The sequence below is a fragment of the Balaenoptera physalus genome (genome assembly GCF_965194825.1).
Source record: "Balaenoptera physalus genome assembly, chromosome: 1".
NCBI lineage: Eukaryota > Metazoa > Chordata > Mammalia > Artiodactyla > Balaenopteridae > Balaenoptera > Balaenoptera physalus.
Genome location: NC_138882.1, coordinates 65,464,411 through 65,489,193, shown reverse-complemented (window position 1 = coordinate 65,489,193; position 24,783 = coordinate 65,464,411). Strand labels below are relative to the sequence as shown.

Sequence of the window (24,783 nt, the reverse complement as noted above, 5' to 3'; positions counted from 1 at the left end):
TTTGCCTCGCCTCCCATTCTGAGGCTCCTGAATCTCGATGAACATCCACCACTAATAGGTTTGATTACAGCCAAATTATGTAGATCAGCCCCACTGAGGGGCAAATAATTCCTAGAAAAGAACCCCAGCTCAGAAAAGAACCCTAGTTCCCAGGCTCCACTGCTTCCCTTCACCACCCCCAAATGTTGGTGTGGCTGATTCCATTCTTTCCAACTCAAACACCTGGATGAGGAAAAGGCTTTTTTTTTTAATAGTTTCTCCTTAAATTCTATTGCATTAATTTTTAAACTTGTAATTCTTCTTCAAAACCTTATTCACACTCCAGTTTTCCAGGTAACAAAATGGGACAGAGAGTTGAAGTGTCTTCAGTTAGCAGTGGTTGAGACTGGATAACCAATCACAGGCGTTGTTCCCAGCCCAATGCTTGGTAGTTGACCAACCACCTTTCTTCTCTGCTACCTATCCAGGCTCTGCTTGGGAAATCACATTTCCTAGGTATTCCAAGATAAATGAAACCAGCAAAGGAGGCAGGTGCAGCACAAAAGTGTTGGGGGGGAGGGTTGTTTTTGGATTTTTTGAGAGAGTCAAGTATGGGGTTTTCTTCATTAGATGATTACTAAGAATAACCTCCTCCTCAGCTCTGTTCTCTGTTAATGGATTAGCTACTTGACCAAGCCATTCAACTCCCTTAATTATTATTTTTTAAAATTGTGCACTCCCTTAATTATTAATAGAGGTTAGTCAATTCACAGCTTCTATGACACACACATAAGTTCATGTTCCAAAGAATAAAGAATACATTTTCAGAAACATCTGCCTTTTTACAGCATGATAATTAAAGGCATGGATTTTAGAGTGAGTCCTAATTTAGAATCCAAGCCCTACCACTTCCTAGCTGCATGACATAAGGCAAATTACTCAAGTCTTAGGAGTTTCAGTTTCCTTACTGGTAAAACCAGAATAATAGTAACTATCTTATGGAGCTGTTTGAGGGTTAAATAAGATTTTATCCTAACCACTTAGGATAACACTGGTATACAGTAAGCACTCAATAAATGTAGTTGTTGCTGCTCCTGGAAGCTGGAAACAGAGGGTACCCTGAGTGTGTGTACACATACACAGAGATGTATACATATGCAGGTATAATGGAAACCTTGGGAATCTAAGCTAAGGATAGATCTGGATAGCTGGAGAGGACAGATATAGGAGTTTGGAGGAAATGTCAGTTTATTGGATCTTTGAGGACCATAAAAGTGAAGAGTTAGAGAGAAAGCTGAAGATGCCAATCCCTGCATTAGCTCTAGAAGCATCAAAATGTAGGATGAATGCCACCCAGGTCCCAAGCCTGCCCAGGCCAAACCTATTAGGAACCCCATTCCCACTGGAGGGTAAGGTCTAGAATTGCTCTTCTGGCCCTAACCCTGGGTTCTGGGCGAGGGCAGGGGCTCCTACACCCACTGAGCCACATGTCTTTCCCTCAGCCTGTGTTTATGTGAGACTGTGTTTCCACCTGATTTGCAATCCACGGGTACCAAAGCCTTGCCCTGAGTTCCAGTCTGCTTGCCTGGGCCCTGATATAAGCCCTTCTCCTGAGGATTAGGTTTTGTTTCCTATATCCTCACACATGACTGATCCATATCTGAAACTGTAATCTTGCTATCCACCCAACTTCAAAAAATACCTCTCATGGGACACCCACTCCTACCCCAGATCAGGCCCTTCAGAGATAGTAGCTAATTTGGATGAGGACCAAGACTGACAGTTCCCCATGGACACTGAGATTTGGCCTGGGAATACCCTCCCTCTGACTCCAATTCCCAATAGATCTTCCCTGGGGCTAGGTTAGTGTCCTGAACTTGGGTCCCACCTCTTATAGATTTTTTTTTTTGTTTTTCTATGTTACCACCTGTCAGATGCCAAAAACCTAGTACTTCCTATGCTGGAGTCTATACAGGCTAATAAGAATACCTTTGAATGCCAGGTAAATAAATTAAAAGTTTTCAGCCTCTTTGTAATGTTCACCTGTGCATTTGATCTAAGAAATCTTATTCTCCTGTGGTTCCAACTACAAGTTATGTCTCAGACCCTCAACTTCATGAAACCTCATCTGCACGTTTAACTGAGACTTCAAATTAAACATATCTAAACTTCGTTCATCATCTTCTCTTTTCCCACCTCAACTCTTGCTTATAAACCAGTCTTTCTTGTCTCCCTAGCTCTTTTGCCAGTATACTCACTGTCCTATCATCCCAGATAGAACTCATAGCTTTGATCATCTCCTCTTTGGCTCTAACCGTATTCAGTGGCCACTAATTCTAAATCTCTCTCAAATTTGACCCTTCTCTATTCCCATGGTCACTCCTAGTGCGAATAAATCAAGTTTCTATTCCTTCTACCAGGAAGTGATTATGAAACACTTACTGTATGTTAGAAATTGTATTAAGTGCCATTCATGGAGTATCTTAATAAATTCTCTCCAAAAATCCTATAAAGTAGGTATTATCATTACACCCAATTTACAGATGAAGAAACTGATCCTCAGAAACTGTATGTATCTTGCCAAACACCTCAGGGTTAGCAAGTGACAGATTTGAACCCAGGCTGACTGGCCCCAAAGCTCTTACTATCACTTTACACAAGTCCTCATTACATTTTTGGTTTCATAATAGCCTCTTCAGTGGTCTCCCTACTTCCAGCCCAATGTACTCTCCACATTTTTTCTATCTAGAATATTCTTTTTTTTAAAAGACAGATCCAATCATGTCAGGCTATAAGGCCTCCAATGATTTCCCATTCCTTTTAGGATAAAACCCAAATGCCTTGACATGGCATGTAAGGTCTTCTCCATGATTTGGGCCCATGCACGTTCCAGGCATACTAAGATGTTTTCCATTCTTTGACTATAAATATGTTATTCTCCCATCCTGGGGAAACATCAGGGCATGTAACTGAGGAGTTTCTGGGAGGCAGACAGAGAGAAGCACTGAGTGTGTGTCATGCACACACATGAACAAGCACGTGCTGGCACAGTGGGGAGGCTGGGACTCTGAGTGCAGGCAGGGGTGACACCATAAGGGACTTGTGTTTTTAAGCTCTTATAAGAACATTTACAGACGTATGGAAAGAATCCATGTTTCATCCCACAAAATAAAGCAAGTATCCCGAAAAACTGGAAAGAGTGAAGTAAGTGAAGTATGTCCTATATCATACTATATAGAACACATCTGTAAAAATTAGGATTCCTGACTGAAAGAAGCACCAGAAGACATATCGAAGATTGAAGATTACAGGTGGTTTTCTACATTTGCAGAGGAGGGAGTCATCATTCTTAGACCACCAGACCATTCCTTCTGTTTTTATTGTGCCCCTCATCCTCAGGAAAACTGCCCTTGGCTGTCTAATTCAAATTCATTCAAAAACATGTTTTAAAATACAATGTTACATTCTGGGAACATAGATTTAAAAGACCAATCTCGAGCTTGAGAAATTCAATATAAACTTGGTTTCTAACTCTAAGTTCCCTGAGGGCAAGGACCAGGATTGGTTGATTCTGTATCTTCAGTATACAGCAAGCTCTATTATGTGGAATGAACAAATGAACAAGTGAATCTGAAGGGCCTTACTTAGCAGGTGGTCCTCAGTGCAGAGAATGGATTCTGGTCAATAACTAGGAAAGCTGCCTAAAAGTAGAGTGATGAGTGACAGCTCAGAGCGGTCAGCTCCCATCTCAGCTAGTCACCAGGGGTACCAAGTCACCAGGCCAGGGAGGATCAGCTCCAAGTGCACACAATGCCTCACTGCATGTGGCAAAATAAGTTCCTGCCCCAATTCTCATGTAAAGAAAAGGATTCTATACATGACAAATTGTGTTCTTGCAAGGATAACAAAAGCAGTATCTACAGAAATGCTGTTCTTATTTTAGTACTTTCATTTTTTTCAAAGCAAGTTCCTTTTCCCCACAATAGTTGTAAGCTATTCCTGCCAGCATCTTTGAGAGGCAGATCTATAAGCACAGCCCCATTTTAGAGAAACAAAGATTGCTGCTAAAGATCATGGAAAATTATCATCACCATAGACAGGCATCTTTAGAAATTTTGTATCAAGCTCACCCATCCCTTAACTCTTGAACTCCCAGAAGTGGGATTTGACCTCAGAATTGCCCATTCACCAGCATATCTTGGCTTTCAGACTCCTAAGTTTTTTCTTCATTCAGTATGACAATACACATCTTCCTTTTCCCGCCTTTAAGTTAGATCTTTAAGAAATTCATCTTTTTGTCCTCACATTTCTAACATACTGTCCCAATTTCCTAGGACATTGTTTTAGGAACAATTAATGGGCAGGTTTTCTAAGTGTAAGAGATGAATAATGAGTGTCCGAGCATCTCCACTAGGTTTGGTCCATGGCGTGTCCATCCCTTAGTAGCAATGTCAGCATGGGAAGCAAAGCATTTTGGGAAATGGTGACCCACAGGATCAATTTTAAAAGACAAAACACAGCTTGAACCTTTTTCCCCCAGAAGTAGAAACCATTCATCTTCTTGATATAGTTGGGTTAAATAATAAAATAAAAAAGCCTTTACCAAGAAGAGTAGACATTTCGTTGCTGTTTCCCTATTTTCTAAGCCTAGTTCTCCAGCTTGCCTATTAGTCCTGTAAGTTAATCAATTTCCTTTCAATAAATTTCTTTCCTGCTTAAATTGGACAGAATCAGTTTCTCTTGTTTGTTACCATAGTACCTAATGGCTTGATCCATTTTAGGGTTAGGGTGACCAGATGTACTATTTTGAGATTATAAAAAATATGACAGCATTCTTGCATGTTTTCTCCCCAAGAGTCCTAAAAGGCATCAGTATGTCCCCCCTTTCCATGGGGCTAAAGTAAACACTGGTGCTGCCCTCGCCCAGGTGGGCATTGCTCATGGCCTAGTTATTAATTGCTGCCAATAACTCTAGTGCTTGTGCACACAGAGCTTGCCATTCATTAAGCATATGTTCTGTGTGTCCCATGGAGCCATGCTTTCCCATTCTCTGCCACCACTGCGCAGATGAAAGCAAGAAGCACATCTCCTTTCTGTCTGATTGCCTCGTCTTCCAGAGATCTGAAATGAGCTCGTGGGTAATGTCTAGCTGGCCCACATGCTGTTCCAATACGACTAAAGCAGTACTAAAAGAGGTCAGTCTCTACCCTGCAGGGCCAAGGTACTTTGGAAGCTGTCCTGATTCATTCAGGTGGGTCAGACTTCTAGGATGGATCAGCCATTTGGACAGAGAAAGCTCCTGTATGAAAGCTCTTCTCCACTTTTATCAACTTGTTACCTGTATTTCCAGTTTAGATCTCTCACCCAAGCTCCAGACCCAAATATATAACTTCATTCTCCATCTGGATGTTATACAAGCACCCCAAACTCATCATTCTATAGATGGAGATGCTAACTGCCCCCTTCTTTTAGTAACAGAACTTCCCAGGTGTTAATCTGGCCAGCCAAGCCAGCTACATACTACATTTCCTAGCCTCCCTTGCAGCTAATTGTGGCCATGGGACTAGATTCAGGACATAGGTATGTGAGGAGAAGTGATGTGTGTAATTTCCATGTCACCTCTCTAAAAACAAACTACTTGCCCTGACCCTCTGCTTTCCTTGCTTCTACTTGCTGAAGAGTAACTATCACTGGAGCAGTCCTGGGAGCCACATGTTGGGAATGGTAGACTCAGTCCCACTGATCTCTACTGTTACAGGAGAGAGAAAAAAAAGACTTTTGTATGAGTTACTATATTTTAGGGTCTTTTTGTTATAGCATCTTAGGCTATACTCTAACTAATCTAATGAAAAAAACTGAACCTGTCTCTCCCTCCCTTACACGTTTCTCCTCCTATATTAGTTCATGTCCACAAATGGCATCCCCAGCAAACCCAAGCCAGGTACCTGGAGGCATCTTTGATACTCCTGTCTTTCAGCCTCCACATCCAACCAACCCAGGGCTATGGACTACTTCCTCCATGTCTGGTCACTCTGTCCACTTCTCTCATCTCCACTGCACCACAAGATTTCAGGATCTCATATCTTGCCTCTCTTTCTGCAAGAGTCTTCTAGCTGGTTTTTGCTGCAAGTCTGCCTATGTCTAATTTACCCTTCACACTGAGATGCAAATGATATTTCTAAAATGCACATCTGATCACAGCACTCCTTTACTCTCACCCTTTTAAAGACTCCCTCTAGGCATTCAGAAGTACAAAGGCTCATTTCAGACGGGGCCACTCTCTTCCATTCCTCCTGCACCACTAAATTCTCCAGCCATACTAAAATATTTGTACTTTTTGAAAAACATCATATCCTCTTTTGATTGTTGGCTTTTGCACATGCTGTTTCCTCTGTAAATTTCCTTTCCCTCCGTCCCACTCTTTCTCTAGTAACTCCTACTTATCTTTCCGGACTTCCTCAGCTATCACTTCCTGTAGAAGCTTCTTCTTGCTCTTATTACAGTCATATTACCCTAGAGAATCACACCACCTTGCCCGAGAAGTTCCTGTTTAGTCATCTGTCTCTGCCATTAATAACAAGCTCTCTCCTTCAGGCTTTTAAAAAGTCTGCTACGTAGTAGGTACTCAGCACATTTGTTGAATGATTTAACTCAGTTGATAGATTGTATTATTTGTTCCCAGTTAGTTTTCCCTCCTCACTTTAGATTGTTTTAGTTTTCCCTCCTCACTCTTAGATTTTCCCTGTAGGTAGAGTACACTTACTACTCCAATGACTAGAGGCTTGGCCATGTGACATGCTTTGGCCAATGGAATGTGAGTACATGTGCCATAAGACTTGTCCAAGCAGAAGCTTAAAAGGCATTTGTGTGGTTTGGCTCTGTGCCCTCCCCCTACCCACCTTGAGTCCTCCACCATGAGAACAGCATGCCTAGATAGTGGCTGCTCCTTCATCCTGGGCCTTGGAATAAGAAGACATTTGGAACTGAGCCAAGTCCACCAATTGCCTACAGTTGACCTGCAACTGACTGCAGCTCTCATATAACATGAGCGACTAAATGTTTGGTGTTGTGAGCTGTTGAGATTATGGGGTTGCTTGTTGCTGCATCAAAATGCTGACTAATACTCCTATTTTGGGTTCATAATAAGTATTGAGAGCTTACTATTGGCCAAATATTGTGCTAGGAGTTGTACATAATTTCATTTTAATTATCACAACAACCCTATAAGGTAAGTTAGCTTCCCCACTTTAAAGCTAAAGAAAATAAGGTAAACTATTAAGTTAGTATTCAAATCCAGGTCAGTTTGAGCCTCATCCCTCTCCCCCAACAGCCCCCTGATGAGCCAAGGGCAAAGGAGGAGTGACGATGCAGGATCCCAGTTGAATGTGAAGTTTCTACTACTATTTTAGAGAACCACTTCCTGCAGGGCTCTAGCTGCTGTAGGAGAACAGGGAAGCAGCATGTTCTTCTGAGTTCTTCCTTGTTTCTTGGCCCATAAAGAACTCTAGTTATCCAAAATGCCTTCTTTCATTTTCAGGAAGCCAAAAGCTGTCTTGAAGACCAAGATTTTAAGCCTACATATGCCACAGTCACATCCTGTGTAGCTCCTGGGTGCACAGTACCAGCCCCTAGTCCCAGAGGGGCTCTGATATGCCAGCAGTCTCTGCTGTCACAGGGTCACATCCACTGCTCTCCTGTGCCTCACCAGAGCACTCCGCATTCACTCTTTTCCTGTAGATCTTAGGATTTAATTAGAAATACTAAATGCTATTCTTTATCACTTCTCCCTGTAATATTTCCCTGAGTTCTATGAACTCTGAGCCTCACTACCCAATGCCCCATAATAGACACCATGTATGTTCCCTTAAATCAGGAGTTCCAGTTTTACCCACCTTAACCAGAAAATAATGTTTCACTTGGATTCAGGCATTTGAAACAACCAAGTCATATGTAAGTCAGTGACGCTATTTCTTATTATAATCAATAAGATACCATAGACTTAGACAAGTCATTTACTCCCCTTTTATGTATAGGTAGGTAATATCAGCCTTACTTACTTAGAAGGATCAAAAGGGATAATGTCCATGAAAGCCATTTAACACACAGAAAAGCATTATAGTATCTAAATAAGCAAGAGCAACAATCATACCTTTCTTTATATTCCTGATTGGCGGTAAGTTGATATAAGAGCTAAAATAGTTGCAAGGGATGAAGAGGTGAGTGTGTCCTGGAACAAAAAGTTGAGACTAGAAGGGACATTCTAGGGCCATGTTGGCTAGAGTAGGATTCATCTCATCTGGCCCAAAGCACGTGCATTGCTTCAACAGTCCCCAGTATGACTACATTTAATTGTTCAGAGCGGACCCTATCCTGTCCACCAAGCACTCAGTGCTACTCCACTTGTTCCTCTGAAAATGCTAACAAGAGCTCTCCCTTCCCAGCTGCCATTTTTCATTCTAATCATTAGTGGTCAGGGAAAGGCTGAAGACAAATGGGGCTCCCTCCATGGCTCCTCACTAAGGATCTATTGCTTTGTAAGTTTGACTTCCAACTCATCAAAATTAAATGGAGAAAAGTTCAGAACCATAGAATCTTAGAGCTGAAAGTGACCTAAGACGTGACCTCATTCAAAAGATTATAACATATGCAACCCCATGTCCGCTGCAGCTTTATTTACAGTAGCCAAGATATGGAAACAACCTAAGTGTCTGTCGCTTCAAGAATGGATAAAGAAGATGCCATGTATCTTTTTTATATGTGTGTGTGTGTATATATTTATATATATATATATAATTTATATTTATATACATGTACACACAATGGAATATTATTCAGCCATAAAAAAGAATAAAAGCTTGCCATTTGCGACAACATGGATGGACCTTGAGGTCATTATGTTAAGTGAAATAAGTCAGAAAGACAAATACTGTATGATCTCACTTATACATGTAAACTTTAAAAACAAAACCAAAAAACCGAGCTCATAGATACAGAGAACAGATTGGTGGTTGCCAGAGGTGGTGGGTGGGTGAAGGGGGTCAAAGGGTACAAGCTTCCAGTTATAAAATAAATAAGTCCTGAGGATATAATGCACAGCATGATGACTATAGTTAATAATACTGTGTTGAATATTTGAAAGTGGCTAACAGAATAAATGTTGAAAGTTATCACAAGAAAAAAATGTGTAACTATATATGGTGATGGATGTTAACTAGACTTATTGTTGTGATCACTTCATAATATATACAAACATGGACTCATGTTGTACACCTGAAACTAATATAATGTTACATGTCAATTATATCTCAATGAAAAAATAAAATAAAATTACATGCCAAAAAGAAAAAAACTGATCATAAGACCCAGATGCCATGGATATACAGTTAATTTGTGAAGAAGATGGGACTGGAATCCAATCCTCAAATCCAAGGTCAGGGTTCTTTCCACTAACCAAGTCCTGGTACTAATACTACTAACACTGTACTAAGCACTAGGTACTTGAACTAAGACCACAGCATGGTACTAGCATAGTGTTGCACTAGGACTACTAGAACTAATACCCAAATCTGTATAAACTAGACATTCAGCAGAATCATGAGTCTAAAATCTAAAGAGTAATGGGGATACTGAAACAACCCCCCTCTCCTAGTCCAGAGAGAAGCACCCAGGCTGAGCATGGTGGGACATGGAGAGGGCTGTGACAAGATGCTGAAAGAAGATGCTCCGGTATGAAAAAGGTCTCTTCCATGGAGGAAAGCAGAACAGAGGAGGGAGAAAAATTGAAAAGTATACAGGATCGGAAAGGAGATAATGGAAATTAAGGTGTCAGGAATCTCTAAAAGCAACTCTTCCTTCTCCAGGGCTAATTAACACTTTAACCCTCCATACCCAAGCCCATCCTCTCATGGTCACCAGGCATCTACCTGAATGCAAACCAAACCAGCCACTGTGTCTGGATTCCTCCCTGCCTGCTGCAGGCTGGGTTAGAAGCCACCGTGAGGCACCCACAACAGTTAGTGCAGATCTCTATCATGGCCTTTGTACAGGGTACTCCATAACTGGGTGATCACAGTTCCATCACTGGAGTCTCCACCATCAAACTGTAAGCTCCTTGAAGGCAGGGCTGTCTTATTAACCCCAGCACCATGCCTGGATGTGACAGTAACTCAGCAGCTGACTGTGCATGAATAAATAAATGTATTAACTCAGCCATCACCTCTTCTGGGAGTTTGTTTCCGAGCTGCTCCGCTCCCACCCCAGGTTTCAGGCATGTATGCCTCATCCGTGCTCTCGTAGCACCTGTGCGGCTCTCATGGCTCTTATCATAGGACCTCTTACCTCCTTATCAAAATTACCTGAAAACTCATTTGAGTCACTGACTAGACTGACAGCTCTTTGAGGGCAAGGACTATGTCTTTCCTCTCTTTATTCTCAGCACCTATCATAATACTTAGAAACCACAGGAATTTAATACAGACTTGGAGAAAGGATGAATAAATGAATGAATACAACCAAAAGGGTATCAAAAGAAATGCTAATAGAACAAGCACTCTTTGTCACAGAGAGACCCAAAAGAGTCTCCAGGAAAACAAACTGCCTGCTCCCAGAGTGTCGCCACAGCTCTGGCGTTTCTTGCAGCCTCTGCTGCCAGGAAGGGCTGAAACGCCATCCATATTCAAGAACAAAGACAGAGTGAACCCTCCTCAAGTCGTATTGCTAGATGGCACCTGTTGCTAAAATAGCAGCTGGTAAGCATTTTGTTTTGTGCAAAACGACAAGGACAACAACAACAAAACAATTTATTACAGGAAGCAGCATCACAATGACAATGAGAAATCATGAGGCTAAATATACAGCAGAAAAAAATACAGAATTTTTGTAATGAAAGACGAGGAAGGAGCTGCTAGAGTCTGAGGAAAAAAGCCTGAAGTGTTGATTAGAAATTGCTCAGCCTGCATGAAAAGAGAGAAACTAAGGCGGGGGGGGGGGGGGGGGGGTGGGGGTGGGAAGGGGAGGAGAGGAAGAGAAAAAGAGAGAAGACAGAGAAAGGGAGGGAGAGGGAGAAGGAATGTGGTTTTTTTCCTGGCTCTCTGACTCATTTTTAATCTGTCCTTTCCTTTCTCCCTCCCCTTCCACCACCCCCTCAAGAGAGAATTCATTGATTGGGCTGGACTAAAATGTCTTACCTTTTGTCTCCTGGTTGCTCTGTGAACGATGAGTCTGAATCCATCTCATCCTTGACTGTTCCTCTCTCTTCCCTCCCTCCCTCTCCCCAGCCGCCATTGTTAGCTGCTTCACTTTGCTGAGGCTGAGGCTTGTCCACGGTGGGATGCGGGCGGAAGGGGAAACTGGGACCAGGGGATGCCAGTGGGTGATCAGTGGGACCTCTGGAGCCAGGCTTACTTGCAGAGCCTGGAAGTCCCAGCCCTCTGACAGCTGGGATGGCCCTGATAACTAACCTGTTGCCTGCTTCCAGGCAGGAGCAACCTCTCCAGGTGCGGATGGGAGAAGGCACAGACCAGATGAAGCAGCACCTCCCCTCAAGACAAAAACAACCCCCCCCCCCACACACACACCCCACAAAGCTCAGAGAGGGAGCTCAGGAGAGTGCAAACAGGACTGGCCCGGGGTTTGGGAGGACTGGGTCTAGTGCCCGCTCCAACACAAACTTGCTGTGTGCACATTGCCTCTCTGGACCTCCATTTGTATAAACTGAGAGGACTGAATTAGATGGTCCCAGGGACCATTTCATAAAAAGCTGTCAGCCATCTAGCAAGGGCTCTATGTTCCCCTTCTGCCCCATGCCCTGCAAATCCCTAGAGAGCTTTTTTTGGGTATACCCCAGGGTGTCTGGAAGAGCACCTCTGACTTGGGGACCCCTCCCCAGATGCCTAGCTGACTTCAGGGAGGCGGTGATAGAGGTTCAAGGCCAAAGTTCCCCTCAAATATGATAATTGAGAAGTAGAAGCAAATTAAGGACATTCAGAATCAGTGAGGGTGGAAGTAGAAGGCACTGGGAGGCCAGGGGAGTGGGGAGGCATGGATCAGGCAACCCCTGAAATTAGAGATGATTCATACTTGAATAATGTGGGAGGGATGAACTCAGAGCAGCCAAGAGAAGAGGCTAACTCTGCTGAGGGACCCCTCCCCAAACCTAAACCCCGCAGGGGGCAAGAGCCAGTGTTAGGGACCCTTCATTAGGAATGGAAAAAAAACCTGAGGCAATCTATATTCTTATTCTGAAGCTAAGGGACATAGTGGTTTTGTCTTTCTTAAATGTATTTTACCCTCTTTCAATCACTTGCCTTAGATATTTTTATCTTGTTCCTCTTTTCCTACTGACTTGATTTTTCCCAGTCTTCAATGCTCCCAGAAGGGACACAACTTTGTTCTTGGTGCTGTTTTCCATTTTCTCTCCTGCCCTTCACTACCCCATCTTGTCTTCGCCACTTTTCTGCTCCCCTGTTCCTCTCCTCCATCACTTGGCTCCACCTTGCTTTGAATTGTTGCCTCAGACCCAGTCCAGACCACCCAAGCCTTCCTAACCCCTCCACCTCCACCCAAGGCAGGGCTGCTCTGTGAATCTCTCAGGGCTGCCCATTCAGCCTGGCCACCTATCTCTCAACCTCACAGATCATCCTGTGGGAACACGTGTTAGGAACTAGAGCCTTTCCAGACCCCAGGAGGGTGGGGAGAAAGTTCACCAAAAGGGAGGGGGAAACACGGAGGTCTCAGCTAGAGGAAGTGACTCTAATGCTAAGGCAAGGCCCTACCTTCTGAATATCTCTGCAAATTATCTTTATTAGAGGGTGTTCCCACCTGTTTATGGGGGGAGGAAGGCTCTTCTCTTCTGTGGGACCACTCCCCAAATGGTACCAAATGCGAGTGGGGCCCTCAACTCCACAACCAATCAAGCCTCCATCCCCATGTCCTTCCTCATCCCCGCTCCCCTGCACACCTGGGAGCCACTGAAGAATGCCCCTGGGGCTCCCGGCTTCTCTAGGGAAGGAATTAAGAAGACACTCCTTTACTTCCAACCCCCAGAAAACCAGTTCTCATAATTAATCAGTTTCCTCCGAGCTTTCATTTTTTTTCCCAACCAGGCTTTTCCCAGGACTCACAGCATTACAAACTCAAGATAAGACCAAGGAAGAACCGTTGTATGGAAGGAGAAATGCACACTGGAAAGAACAATCTCTTATCTCGAATGAGTCAAAACACCTGCATCTCGATCCAGCTCACTTGATACCGGGTTTCTCTCCGCCTCCCCCATCACACACACACACCCCTCCCCCCACTTACCACCAGCCTGCTAAGCAGCTTTAAGCACAATGGGGGGTAACTGGGGGTGCGGCGCGGTGGGCTAGGGTTAGAACAGAACCAGTACCGGAATACATATAAAGTTATCCGTCTCGGTGGAAAACGCCTCTTACCTGTTAGCCAGAAGAGAGCAACCCACGCCAGCACGACCCTGTCCATTTTCCCCAACTTCCCATCCAGATTAAGGAGTGAGGGAAGTGGGAAGCGCCAGAGACGGGAGGATCGAGGTAACCGAGCGGCGGAGGCGACGGCGGGCGCGAGCGGGCCCCCGGCGTCCCTGGGCGCCGCCGCCCGCCGCCCGGGCCGCGCAGGCGGGGCCCCGGGCTGACCGCGCCGCCGGCGGCACGCGCGCTGCCGCGGGCTCCCGGGGTCCACGCGGCGCTCGGCGGCGCCTTCCCCGCCGGCTGGCGCACCCGCACGCCCAGGCAGCGCGGCCCACCGAGCGCCTTCCGGCCGCAGAGCGCGCCGCGCGGGGGAGCTCGGCCGCCGGCTCCCGGCCCCGCCGCCAGCCGCCCCGGGGCTACCAAAGTTTCTCGGTCACGTGCACGCCCCTGCGGCTCGCAGGTCAGCGCTGAGTGACAAAGTACAGGGGGGAGAGGGGGCGCGGGGGAGGCGGCAGGGCGGGCTGCGCGGAGCCGGGAGCGATCAGCGCGGCTGCTCCCAGCGAAGCCAGCGTTCGGGACCCGAGCCAAAAGCGGGGTTGGGGACTCGAGGAGGGGGAGTCTGGGTACGCACGTGGCCAGGGCCATTCTGAACTGGGACAGAAGGACCTGCGGGGACTTGGCATAACTTGTTGGCAAGGGTGTGCGCTTTCGCTGACCCCCCTGCCCCTCCGTTCGGTTCCCTTTTTGACAGTGCAAGGAACCGAGGGGCTCAGCAGAATTGGAAAAGGTAGGCGGGAATCCCGCGTCGAAACTTTCTCCTGTTAAAACATTATGAGGTTAAAGCATTATGAGATAAGGGCATGCAGCTCTTTAACAGAAAATATGTAAAACTAGAATGAAATGAACAATTATACGGCTTACATTTGTCCATCGCTTCTCGGCCTTTTGGCTAAAATCAGGCGCATTTGCACAACACTTTACAGTTTGCAGGGCGCATTAACATGGATTACTCCATTTCTTAAAAGGATCTTGTGTGTGTAGGAAAGGATTCTAAATGTATGTGTTTCGAGACAACCGAGAAATGTGTATGTTAACGAACATATTAAGCATCTACTAGGTGCCAAGAACCAAGGCTACAAAGATGAGGAAGACAGACTTCCTGCCATTAAGGGGCCTCATCTTGGGTCCCGGAGAGGGAGGAAGATCAGTACATTGATCACAAAACACATACTGGTAGTAAAACAGAGCAAATGCGATGATGGAGATCTGGAGAAAGGGCCCTCAGAATATGAAGGAAGGAGCAGTTTAGTGGGGACTGGGGGAGAGTGGGCAACACCACAGTAAAGAAGGGGTAACATCTCAATTGGTATTTGCAGAATGGGCAAGATTTGTGCTATTGAGGGATTGGGGGTGGAAAGGGGACAGGGCAGGGGGAATTCTGGGCAGAGGAAAGAAAGGAGACAGGCAGAAAGATAGAAAATTCCTCTGAAAACAGAGTGGTTCTAGGCTTGAGGAGAGTCCCTGGAGAGAGACTCTACATGCTTAGGAATAAATGAACGTATATGTGAAACGGGGATGAGATGTGAACATCAGAAATGGTGAGAATTGACTCTGGTCTTTCATGGCTGCCTGACATCGCAATTCCCTTATTTTCAAGGAATCCCAACTATGGAAGCCAAAAAGTCTAGAGCAGTCTCCCCAGCTGGGGACCCTCTCACTCAGAGCTTTTTGAACCTGGAGCACATGAGGCAAGAAGCAGAGTCAGCGGAGAATCAGTTTTGCTGCTGAGGTGGGCAGCTGGCGTCCAGTGTTCACAGGCCAGCCATGGCAGAGGTCAGGCCATCAGACTACTGTGATGTGTGGTTTGGGGCTGTCCTCTTGGTTGTGTAGCCTCCCTGGGTTCCAGCTCACTTTCTACACCTGGCTCGTCAGCCTTCCTGGCAATTCTGTGAACCACCCCATATCCTCTTGTAAATTCTCTCTTTGCTTATTTTGGCGAGAGATGATTTCTGAAGCTTGCAATTAAGAACCCTGACTAATATGCTGTGTGAGAGAAATTTGGAGGACTATTTTCTTTCATATACAAAAGAAGGAAGGAAGGAGGGAGGGAAGGAAGGAAGGAGGGAGGGAAGGAAGGAAGGAGGGAGGGAAGGAAGGAAGGGAGGAAGGAAGGAAGGGAGGGAGGAAGGAAGAAAGGAAGGAAGGAAGGGGAAAATTGAAATAAAGGAGATAACCTAACATTTGTGGGTTTCCTATTAGGTTCTAGACACAGTCCTAGATGTTTCACAAGCTTTCTCGGTTAATCCTAATGAGGAAACTCAGGCCCAGAGAATTTAATTATCTTCTAAAGATCAGGTAGCTAGCAAGTGGCAAAGGTAGGATTTGAACGGAGATCTTTTGGCTCAAAGCATATTCCCTTTGCACTATAAAACTGACATCTAGACCAGAGGGTTGATATGATGATGTATTTGTATCATCTACAAATTATTTACACACATTTACTGTGTGTGTATATGCACATGTGCCCATGCACACAGAGCATAAAGGAGTTTGAATAGTGTTTAGTATTTAAGCATACCTAACGATGGTATTTTATGCAAAACTTGGACATTAGAGTTGAGAAATTGGATATGGGGGATGGACTGAACTAAGGGAACCTGGATGTGCATGGAAAGTGGAAAGTGAAAGCCCACAGAAGTGAGCTTTGAATGTGTGCTTGGAGTTTGTATGTCAGCAGGGAGTCAGGGCACTTGGGGAAAAGCTTGTGCCAGAGTGAATCATAGAATGCAGGGGCCTTGTCCACCAACCAGGGAATTTATTTTCTGTGTAGCACCCTGCATGTCTATCTTCTAGCTAGAGAGATAACAGTTGATCAGCATCTTCCTGAGTGGGTGGAGCCTGGGCCATCCCTAAGGAGATGCTAAACTGGACTAAATCATTGTGTGTACCCCTCCCTAATGCACGTTATTACCAAGGTGATGGAGGGTTAAGAGGAACTTTAAGGGTACACCTGATGATTCAAAACATGCAGCCTAAAGGATGGAGGTAGGAGGAGGGTGGGACAATGGTATTATTTTGCTGTATTGGTGGAGGTAGCAGGATATGACACCAGAACCCTGGTGCTCTTCCAAGTGTGGTTTTTGAACTTTGGCATCAGAATCACATAAAAGTGTTTGCTTAAATGCAGATTACCAGTCTCTACTAAAAACTATGAGATCAGAAATTCTGGGTGGGACCTGGAAATCTGCATTTTAACTGCCTTCCTCACATTCTTCTGAAGCTCACTAATGTTTAAGAAGCATTACTTAATCACTTTTTTGTTTTTCTGGGAGGCTGTTGAGTTGATGTTTGCAAATGAGCCTCAGATTCAGATCTGGTTAAGCTCCAGTTGTCCGTTCATCCTGGCCAAATAGGACAGGACCCCCACAGAGATGAATTTTTCACCGCCAAGGGAAGGGTCCGGATCCCCAACACTTCAAACTTTCTGCTGCAACCAGAGACAAAATGTCAGAATATAGGCCTGTGTGGGACCAGATCAGGATTCCCAGGAAGCCACAGCTGGAATTGTATATGATGGGGAGTGGGTGTGGACTGACAGGCGGCTTTGCCAAAGTTGCACCCTTTAGAACAGAATTGGGACATGGAGAAAAGAGAAGTGAACCACCGCAAGGAGACAGGCTGGTAGCTGGTAGCAACCACATAGTTATAAATATAATGCAGCTGAATCCTCTTTAAAACATGATTTCATTGCAGGCACATAGGCATGCATGCACATGAATTCTGCTGAATGTAGATCTTTTTAAAGCACACAGATAATATCACATTTCTACTTCTCTCTGATCTGTTCTTCCAGGAGGAATCTATGAGGTGTGACTTTAAAACAGATACCACGTTTCTTACCTAAGTTTTGTTCCTCTTTCCTTCCCTTGTGCTACCTTTTCAGTTTGTTAATGTTCCCCATCCCCCATATCTTCAAAACCACCTTCAATGAATTATAATTTTTTTAAAAAATCTAAATTAAAGTGATAAACTAAAATAAATAAACAAACAAATACTGGAGACTCTAGGCACCCTGTACTGGAAACTGGAAACATTTTCAATCTGGAAGCCCTTTCATATTGCAGAATAAATTGTTTCATTAAGAAAATGCTTTAAAGAAAGGAAATGCAAATATAAAGCACATGATGCCAAAGAATTTTAAAAAGCTGTACTGCCAAGAACAGTGGTAAGTATATAATAAGTAAAAGATTGGGAGAATGTACTGAAAATTTCACATACTTGAAGCAGATTTAACCCAAGAGCTTGCTGTCTCAGGCTTCAAATCAAACTGCGGGGGTGCAGGGGGGGCAGAATTCGATGATGTCTGCTTGCCCCGTCCTGAGGCCAGACCCCACCAACGGTGGGCGGCCCCCACCTGAGTTAGCTCGCTATGCTTTCCCCACAGAGGTCTCTCCAAGGATAATGTGCAGACAAAAAGAGCAGAACATCAAACTATATTTAGGGCATGGTCTCAAATATGGAAAATGTATTTAAAAGAGATAATGGAAACAACAAAAGAGTAATAATGGTTATCTCAGGTAGGATAGCCATTCATTTATATTTTCTTCTTTAGCTTTTCTACATGCTCTAATAGTTCTACAATGTAGAACGAGTTGCTTGGACAAAAGATACAGCTGTGCCACAATTTACTCAGTCTCTGGGACATCCCTGGAGGAAGGAGAGAGTCACCAAGAAGGGGTGACAGGTGTTTTGTCAGGCCTGTATCTTTAGCCAGATACAAAGCCCCCAAATGTACACCTGCACTCATTCTGTCTCAATCATGAGCTGTTAATCAAGTTAATTATGAGCAGTTGAAGCCCTGGGAGCCCTTAGTGACTGACAGTTCAACCTATAATTTCTCTGTGAGTTACAGAGCCGAAGATGAAGTAAGGCTGCTTCTCTTTTAGGAGCCCTATCTCCAGTGTCTGCTTTTGTTTTTGTTTCAGTGTTAGCCTCCTTTGGAAGCCAGCACAGCAACAACAGCCCCCCAGATTAGCAGCAGAGCAGATTCCAGTGATCAAGCAGCACCTTTTAGCCCAAAGGGGGAATGATGAAGGGGGCCTGTCTTTCTGTATTTTATCCAGGCTTTGGGTTCTAGGTCTTGACGATTAAGCCAGAAGATTGCTTCTCAGCCCTAAGCATTCTCCTAGAGGCCTTCTCCCCTGGCACGGGTCAAAGACAAAGCCCAAGAGAGGGAAGTGAGCCAGAATAAGTATGTCATCCAATGACCTCACCCCCAGAAAACAGGCAGGTAAGGCAGCTGGAACAACAGAGTCAGAACACTCAACAGCACGAAGGGAAGCAGCTCTAGCAATGGAAGGGTCATTTGCGGGCTCTCGAGAAGCTAGTGTTAAAGAACGGCAGCCTTGACCTATGTGTTGGAGTTGTGGGGTGAGGCTCTCTCTTGAATCGTTAATTCTGTACTCCTACCCGATTCTGAGTGGGTGCTCTATACACAGAGATGATCAATATGAATTTCTGTCTAATTAATTACAACCTGTTCCAGCGCCTTCTTCCCTTTTCCTCATCTTCTCTCTCTCTTTCTTGAATTCATTCATTTATTTATTCCATATACATTCACTGAGCACCTACTGTATTTTAGATACTATGCTGTCTAGAAATTCAAGATGAGTAGGAATTCAAAGATGGATGAGTCACAGTCTCTTCTGTCAAAGAGCTTACAGTTGAGTTGTAGCCGTGTGTGTGTGTGTGTGTGTGTGTGTGTGTGTGTGTTGGGGTGGGGGAGAGACAGACACATGGCCTTTAAATGTGATAGTGTGACAGGGCCCATATTAGGACATGTTCTAGGTATGGTTTGGGAACAAAGGGAGAGGGGTCAGTTACCCGTCTGGAGTGCTGGTCAGAGATGTCTTCATGAAAAGGTGACCCCTGAGCTAAGTCTTAAACATGATCTGCGCAGAATTTCTAAAAGCAGAAATGGAGCAGGAGGTAGTGCAAATGCATAAGCAATGGGCCGAGATGAGCGTGGGGCCTGCTGCCAGGAATATGAGTCAGCAATGAGGCTGGAAAAGTTGGCTGAGGTCGGACCAAGGTGATCCAGGCTATCAGGTCTGGACTGAACTCTGCAGGCAATGGACCACCCATAAGGATATCTAAGCAGAAGAACAAGATCAGACCTGTATTTCAGCCACGTTATTGTGGCCACAGGATGTAGGATGTATTGGTGGAAAGAGAGACAACAGGCAGAGGCCTCTTCCATGGGAGAGCTCATCACAAGAGCCCAAGAAGGAACAAGTACCAGAACTAAGCTATAGCATGGCAGGAATGAGAAGCAAATAGTAGGTAAGAGAGACATTACAGGGAGACACAGGAAGTAGAATCCACATGACCTGACAACAGGTTGCGTGTGTATAGACTGAGCAAGCCAAGGAATCAACTAGACTTCAGGGTGAGTTACTCAAGAATGTGGTGTGCATTCAAGCAATATCTAGAGAAGATGAGGAACTTGGTAATTCCCCTTTTTTGCTTTGGCAAAGCACCGTGTAATAAACATCCTTGAGCACCTATAATGAACAACTTGGAATACGTATGTTAAAGAAGTAGGGATCTCACAGAGGTCAGAGCCGCTCATGGGCTGTGTGGCCTGGGGAAGGCACTTTACTACTCTGAGCCTCAATTTCTCACTCTGCAAAATGGGGATGATCATTGAATCTATTTCATAGGGTTGTTATGAAGAGGAGAGATGAGATTACGTTGTGCAGTGTTTAGCAGGGAGTCTGACACGGTAGCTTTCAATGAATGTTAGCTATTATTACTATTATTATTAGCACGGGTTGGAGGATGCACTTTAATCGTACTGTCAGGGCCTTAATTTAAACTAGCATCAGGACAAAAATAGCATGAGGAAAAACATTTTCCGAAAATGCTGTTTCTTTTGGGGTGGTTTCATAACACTCACTCAGCTGAAAATCACACCTCATACTTAAAAAAAAAAAGTAGAAGCCATCCAAATTTCCAATGGCTTCTCACCCCTTTAGACTGAAATCAAAAATCCTCACAGTGACCTTATAAGCCCTGTATGATTTGGCCCAAGCTCCCTCTGCAATATCCTCTCTACTCTCCCCCTTGCTCACTTCACTCCAGCCACAGACTTACTTTGCTATTCCTTAAACACCCCTGACGTGTGCCCACCTTGGAGTTTTTGCACTTTCTACTCCCTTGGTCTGGAACGCTCTTTGCCTGACATCTTCATGGTTTGCTTCCTCACTTCCAGTGTTTGCTTAAATTTCATTTCTTCAAATAGAGGCTCTTCTGACCACCCTAAAATTGTCCCCTCCATCAGTCCCTATTCCCTTATCGTGTATTATCTTTCTTCATTGGACTTATTGTCCAATAAGATGTTCGGACATCTTATTATACACATAGTTGTTTATTTCTTTATTGTCTGCCTTCCTCATTATTAGGTTTGTTCTGTTCAACTTATTGTGCCTGAAATAGAGCCTAGCACTCAGCAGACTCTTAATATTAAATGAATGAAGCACTTCCTCTTAGAAACTCTTCTCTTAGTTTCCGTGGTTTTCTCCCTGCCTCCTCAGACATTCCTTCTTCCTTACCTTTACTGGGTTTTCTTTTTCTAACTGACTTCTAAATGCTGGTGTTCCTCAGGACTCCATCCTGGATCCTTGTTTTCTCTCTTCACTCTCAGCCTAAGCAATCGCATCTATTTCCATGAATTTAAGTACCAGCTTTATGTGGCTTACTTCCAAATTCTATCTCTAGCCCAGAACTCCAGACTTAGCCGATTGCCTGCTTGACATCTCCACTTGACTGTATAATAGGCATTTCAAAATTAACATGTCCATAACTGGATTCTTGATCCACCCCCCCGGCCCCTGCCATGCATACCCCCAACAAAAACCTGCCCCCCTCTAGAATTTCTGAATAGGAAGATCAATGTGGTTGGAAAAAGGGAAAAACTGTTCTGTTTACATAGGACTGTACTTAAGTAAAACTGGAAAAAAAATCAATTGTATCAAAGAAGGAGAGGAGCAGGTAATAGAATTATGAGGAGCGTTGGACCCTCTTTGGCACTAGCACAGTCCTCGCTATTTTACAAAAAGACACCACTTGCCACTGGGTTACCCGAGTCGAAACCCTAGGATTCCTCCCTTTCTCTTACTCCTGCGGCCAATCCATCAGCTAGTTCTGTTTTTCCACAAAGTACAAGTGAAACCGTCCTCACGTCTCCATGTCTGCTCCATGTCTCTGTTCTAGGTCATCATCATCTCACGTGGACTCCTGAGGAAGCCTCCTAACTCATCTCCTCATACCCATTCTTGCTGATTTGAACCTGTTCTCTGACTAGCATCAAGAGTGACCTTCTTAAACTGTAAACTATATAATGACACTTTAAAAAAATCCCTTAAATGACCACCCATGTCCTTAGACTAATACTTGAACCCCTGACACTGGCCATGCCCAAATCTCTGCTGGTCACTCTATCCTCAGCATGCACCCCTCTCCACCTGACTGGATACACTTCAGCAACACCAACCGGTCTTCCACCTGTTCTGAGGATTCAACAAATTCTTTATTGCGTGAGGCCTTTTCATGTGCTGTTCCCTCTGTCTGGAATGCTCTTCTTTCAGCTCTTCGCATGACTAGCTCCGTACCTTTGCATCCTTTCTCATTTTAAATGGCACCTCCTCAGAGAGGTTTGCCTCTGATCACCTATTTAAACATTTAACAGTTAAATCAAAATATTATTTTGAATTTTTAAAGTAAGATAAAGCGATCTTGGCCAAGATGGAGTAACAGGACATGAATTTATCCAGCAGCCTGAAACAACTAAAAAACTGGTTAAAATATATGAAACAATGTTTTCAGATACTGGACATCAGGAAGCAGAGATGAGTCATCCTCGAAAGAACAGAAACAGGGTGAGCCCTGTGATTGCCCCAGGTTGCTGCCCAGAGAGGGGATCCAGAATGCAGCATTAAGAGGGGTAACCTAGGCAGAGTCCTGTGGTCTCCCTGGGTTAAGGAGATGGTGTTGGGTGTCTGGTAGGCCAGGGTGGCTAGAGTTCACAGGGCAGAGTACCAGACAGAGAGAGCAGCACGAAGAAAAAGCTCTGGAAATCTGCTGAGGATCTCCCTTGGAGCTCCAGCTGAATGCTGATCAGTGCATGTGTGGGAGGAAACTATACAGTGCCAGGGAAAGAACAACGTGAAAGGATTAGAAGGAACAATCCTTGAAATTCACAGGGCTAGAAATAGTCTGTGTTTCCATTAGCCAAAGTGGAAAAACCTCCAAATTCATGGGTTGTCAGGAAGAGTACTCAGAAGGGTGTTATATCAGCAGAGGAGAAAATTAGTCCTAAAGGTTGCTCTGATTCCGAATAACAAGGCATAAAAGCAAACCTCAAAAGGAGGAAAAACTAGACTAAAATTGTTTCCAAATAACATAACACAAAGCACAAGAATATTTATAAGAATACAAAAATATGCAGCATTCAACAGGGTAAAATTTACAACCGTCATCCAACCAAATATTGCCAAGCTTACAGAGAAGCAGGACAAAATACAACCCATAATAAGGAGAAAAATCAAACAGTAGAAACAGACCCAGAAATGACACAGATGATGAAATGAGTAGGCAAAGACATTTAGTAGTTATTATAACTATATTCCTTATTATAACTACATTCCATGTTAAAGGTAGAGGGCAGATAGACCATGTTAAGTAGAAATACAGAAGATATAAAGAAGATTTAAATCAAATTCTGGAGATGAAAACTAAATGATTTGATACAAAAAATACACTGGATGGGATTAGTAACGAATTAGACACTGCAGACGAAAAGATTAGTAAACCTGAAGAAAGAGCAGTAGAAAATGCAAAATGAAATGCAAAGAACAAAGACTGAAGGGAAAAAAATGAATAGAATATTAGTGAACTATGGGGCAACTTCAAGTAGCCTAAGGGGGTAGTGAGGAAACTTTTGGGGGTGGATATGTTCATTATCTTGATGGTGGTGATGGTTTCACAGCTGTACACATATGTTAAAGCTCATCAAGTCGTATGCTTTAGATATATGTATTTAACTTACTGTACTTCCATCATGTCTCAACATTGGTATAAAAAAGCAGTCTGGAACTAAAATCCCAGATAATAACATGGGAGATGGCAATGGGGTGGTGGAGCAGTGGGCTGGGATACTAAGTGAGGGGAAGCAATAGCTTTCTAAGCTTCTTGTCTATTTGGGAAGAATGGGTCTATTTGTCTAATCGGTAATGGGTACCTATTAACTGTATAAGTTGTTATAAAAATATGTTTTAAAACAGGTGTCTTAAAAATATGGGTAGCTACTGAATGAAGCAAAATAGAATGCATGACTTGAAACCAATGTAAGAGAAAGTAGAGAAAAAAATAACTGATCAATCCAACTAAAGCAGAAAAAGGAAAAATAAGAAAACTAGAAAGATAGTAAATAGAAATTGAAAATACTTGAATGAAGCTTTTTATTCAAGAAACTAGAAAAAGAACCACAAACTAGCCTGAAGTAATAGAAAGAGGGACTCTGTAAACTTAAAGCAGAAATAAAAAGGAATAGGAAAACTGTAAAGTTCATCAATAAAACCCAAAGTTGTTTTTTTTTTAAGATCAATAAAATAAACTTTGGCAAGTATTAAGAGGAAAAAAGACAAGGTATAAATAACATTAGGAATTATGTATATTTTAAATTAAAAGCAAATACTTTATGCCAATCAATTTTGTTTTTTAAATCAACTTTATTGAAGTATAACTTACACACAATAAAATGCACACCTTTTAAATGTATTATTTGAGGAGTTTTGACAACTATATGCCACCTGTAACTACTACCACTACAATCAAGGTATAGAATATTTCTGACAACCCAGGAGTTCTCTTGTCAGTTCTCAGTCAATCCCCTTTGTCTACCTCTTGGCCCTAGGTAACTGCTGATCTGATTTCTAAATGATAGTTTTGCCTTTTATTGAGTTTTGTATAAGTGGAATCATACAGTATCTATCCTTTTATGTATGCCTTTTTTCATTCAACAAAATTATCTTGAAATTCATCCATGTTGAATATCAATAGTTCATTGCGTTTCATTCCTGAATAGCAGTCTACTATGGATATACCACAATTTTTAAATCAGTTCATCTCTTAGTGAACACTTGGGTTGTCCAGTTTGGGGCTCTTATAAATAGAGCTGCTATGAAATTCATTTCCAAGGGGATATATTTTTTCATTTCTCCTAAATGAGTGGAAGTTCTTGGTCCTATGATAAATGTATGTGTAACTTTGTAAGAAACTGCCACTGTATGAAAATTCTAGTTATGTCACATTCTTGCCA

At 43.6% G+C, this 24,783-nt stretch overlaps 1 protein-coding gene across 5 annotated transcripts in view; it reads right to left on the bottom strand.

Annotated features, from left to right (window-relative positions):
- Positions 1-13,624, bottom strand: part of ILDR2 (immunoglobulin like domain containing receptor 2) — a 58,214-nt gene extending 44,590 nt beyond the window's left edge. For 2 of the 5 annotated variants that reach the window (XM_082438102.1, XM_082438103.1), the window contains exon 1: positions 13,413-13,621. In XM_082438102.1, the coding sequence (XP_082294228.1) occupies positions 13,413-13,458 (46 nt within the window). In that variant the 5' untranslated portion in view covers positions 13,459-13,621. Of the gene's footprint in view, positions 1-13,412 lie in introns of all 5 variants that reach the window. The other 3 variants (XM_082438099.1, XM_082438101.1, XM_082438100.1) reach the window with 2 other exon arrangements.
- Positions 13,625-24,783: the final 11,159 nt, after the last annotated feature.